General features: G+C 48.2%; 1 protein-coding gene across 1 annotated transcript; it reads right to left on the minus strand.

Annotated features, from left to right (window-relative positions):
• Window positions 1-291: 291 nt before the first annotated feature.
• On the minus strand, window positions 292-1,806 carry LOC129674052 (igE-binding protein-like). The gene has a single exon (XM_055603936.1). The coding sequence runs from the start codon at window positions 1,804-1,806 to the stop codon at window positions 292-294; it is 1,515 nt and encodes a 504-aa protein (XP_055459911.1).
• Between the last annotated feature and the right edge of the window lie 569 nt (window positions 1,807-2,375).

Below are 2,375 nucleotides of genomic sequence, written 5' to 3' on the forward strand. Positions count from 1 at the left end.
AAGAACCAAACCCTTCGTTGCCCCTTGTCATTCCTGTGGATGGGAAAACATCCTGCAAGCTTGGAAGGAGAACTAACTGGGCAATCCTATCTCCAAGGGAAATGGAAAATATTCCTTGCGGACAAGAACAAAGAACTTGAAGCCTTCCAGTATAATCCTGATCTATTATTCCAGGATGGATAATAAGCCCCTTTAGGGTAAGAGAGGAGCGTCCGAGTATCAGGCCAACACTTCCCTCGGGCAGAGGGCCCTCAAACTCAACTGGAACGGGCTGAGCACCCAATTGGGGCATCAATAAGAACTGGGAGGTGGAACGGAGGTCCAATCCTGCTGATCCTCTTGTTGCTCTACAGCTGGATAGACCCTCCTGTTGCCTGCTTGTGTCCCATATCTTTTGGGGCCCTGGGACCTGGGGTCCTGAAACCCGTTTTTTGGAATATTTTCATTCCTCTCATTAGGGGGGGCTTTATGCTGAATAAGTTTTCCCTGAATATCCCTAACTAAACGACATTCATTGGCCCAATGATTACCCTTCCTACATTTGGGGCACAATCCTGGAACTTTCTTTTGTGCAGTAGCACGGCAATCTCGCTTCAAATGGCCTGGTTTACCACAACTATAGCAGGTTTTATTGCCTCCTGGACCTGAGCAGCTCTTGCTCTGCAGGATAGCTGCTGCAAGGCCAGCATTGGTAAGTGGGCCTCCAAGTCCTCGGCAGATCTTTATCCAATCTGTAAGCCCTTTGTTCCTTCTAGGAGTAATGACTGTCTTACATTCTGGGGAAGCATTTTCATATACCAGCTGTTCTATCATTGGCCTAACTAGCTCCGGATCTCCAAATATTCTACCTGCTGCTTCTGTCATTCTGGCCACAAAATCTGAGAATGGCTTCTGAGGGCCTTGTATAATCTTTGTTAGGTGTCCTCCAGCCTCGCCCTTCTTTGAAAGGGCTTTCCATGCTTTAATAGCGGCAGCAGAGATCTGACCATATGCCCCCCAATCATAATTTGTCTGATTATGAACAAACTGGCCTTGCCCCGTTAGCAAATCAAAGGTCCATTGCCACTGATTGTCTTCTGCATGGGCATTGGCCCTTGCCTGAGTTTGGGAAGCATCATGCCACAAGGCTTTCCATTCTAAGTACTGTCCCATACTAGGGAGAGCAGCTTTTATGGTATTTTGCCAATCATTTGGAGTCATGGCCACACTAGCAAGTCTTTCAAGCTGCATGATTGTAAAGTTAGCATCTATTCCGTATTTGTTAACCAATTCAGCAAGTTCTTTAACAAGGGGATATTCTACCGGTGCATGAACACGGCCCCCTTCCGTGGCCTCAAATACAGGGAAGGCCTGCAAAAGCTTCCTTTTATCCCTTTTCGAAAAGAAGGAATCTAAACCGTGCCTCTCAACATAAGGTGGAGGGGCACTAAGGGTCAATGAGAAAGCCCCACGAATTCCAGCTCCTCCCCTCTTTTGCTCTCGATTTGGTGGTAACGGCTGCTCATCAGGGTGATACCTCTCTTCCTCATAGCGAGCTGCTTCCTCCTCTAAGTCCTCTTCCTCAGAGGGACTCACCTCCTCAGATTCAGAACTACCAAGCCCCAAAGCCTCCAATTCTTTTATTGGATAAAGAGGCTTCTTTTTTGGGTTTTTCTTTCCCTTTTCACCTTTCTCTCCCAGGGCGTCCTTTCCCTTGTCTATCCTGTCTGTGGATTTACCGTCCACAGAAGGGCCTTTTTTCTTAGAGACGTCTCTTTCTTTTTCTTTAAGGGCCCTTAACCTTTTATACCGTTCTGTTTCTGACATGCTGTCTTATATTTCCTCTAACACCCCTTGGCCAGCTGCCACAGATGAGTGGCATTTCTTATCTTCTAAGCAAGATTTTAAAACCAAAAGAAGGAGAACGAGCGCTACTATCACAATAGGGAAAGCTACAAGAGCTCCTGCCAATTGGGGTGAAGGATGAGACAATTCAAGACCAAACATGCCTCTCAGAACTTACCTTAGTGCTGCAGTTCTGAATCCTCCCCACGAGCAGGGGGTCTCCTCAGGGCCGGAGATGAAAGACTGCCCTGGCATCCCGGGTTTCGGCACCAGTTGTAGCCCGCGTGGTCATCTCGCCAGCAAGAATGCACACAGACACCAGGATCCTTCTGCAGCAAACTTTATTGCAGTCAAGCGATGAGAGGAGGAAGACCCCGAGCCCAGGAATGGCACTGCTTATATACACCCTAAGGCGGCGTGTGGTCTATGATTGGCTGCTTACTCATTACCTCACAAGACACCCTGGGCTGGGCCAAGACTTGGCGCGCTTTTGCCCTTGCACATGCGTAATATTACTTGTCTTCCAGTGTCAGAGCCGGATGTCGGTGCCA

This window comes from Psammomys obesus, unplaced genomic scaffold (genome assembly GCF_907164565.1).
Source record: "Psammomys obesus unplaced genomic scaffold, mPsaObe1.curated_primary_1811, whole genome shotgun sequence".
Classification (NCBI taxonomy): domain Eukaryota; kingdom Metazoa; phylum Chordata; class Mammalia; order Rodentia; family Muridae; genus Psammomys; species Psammomys obesus.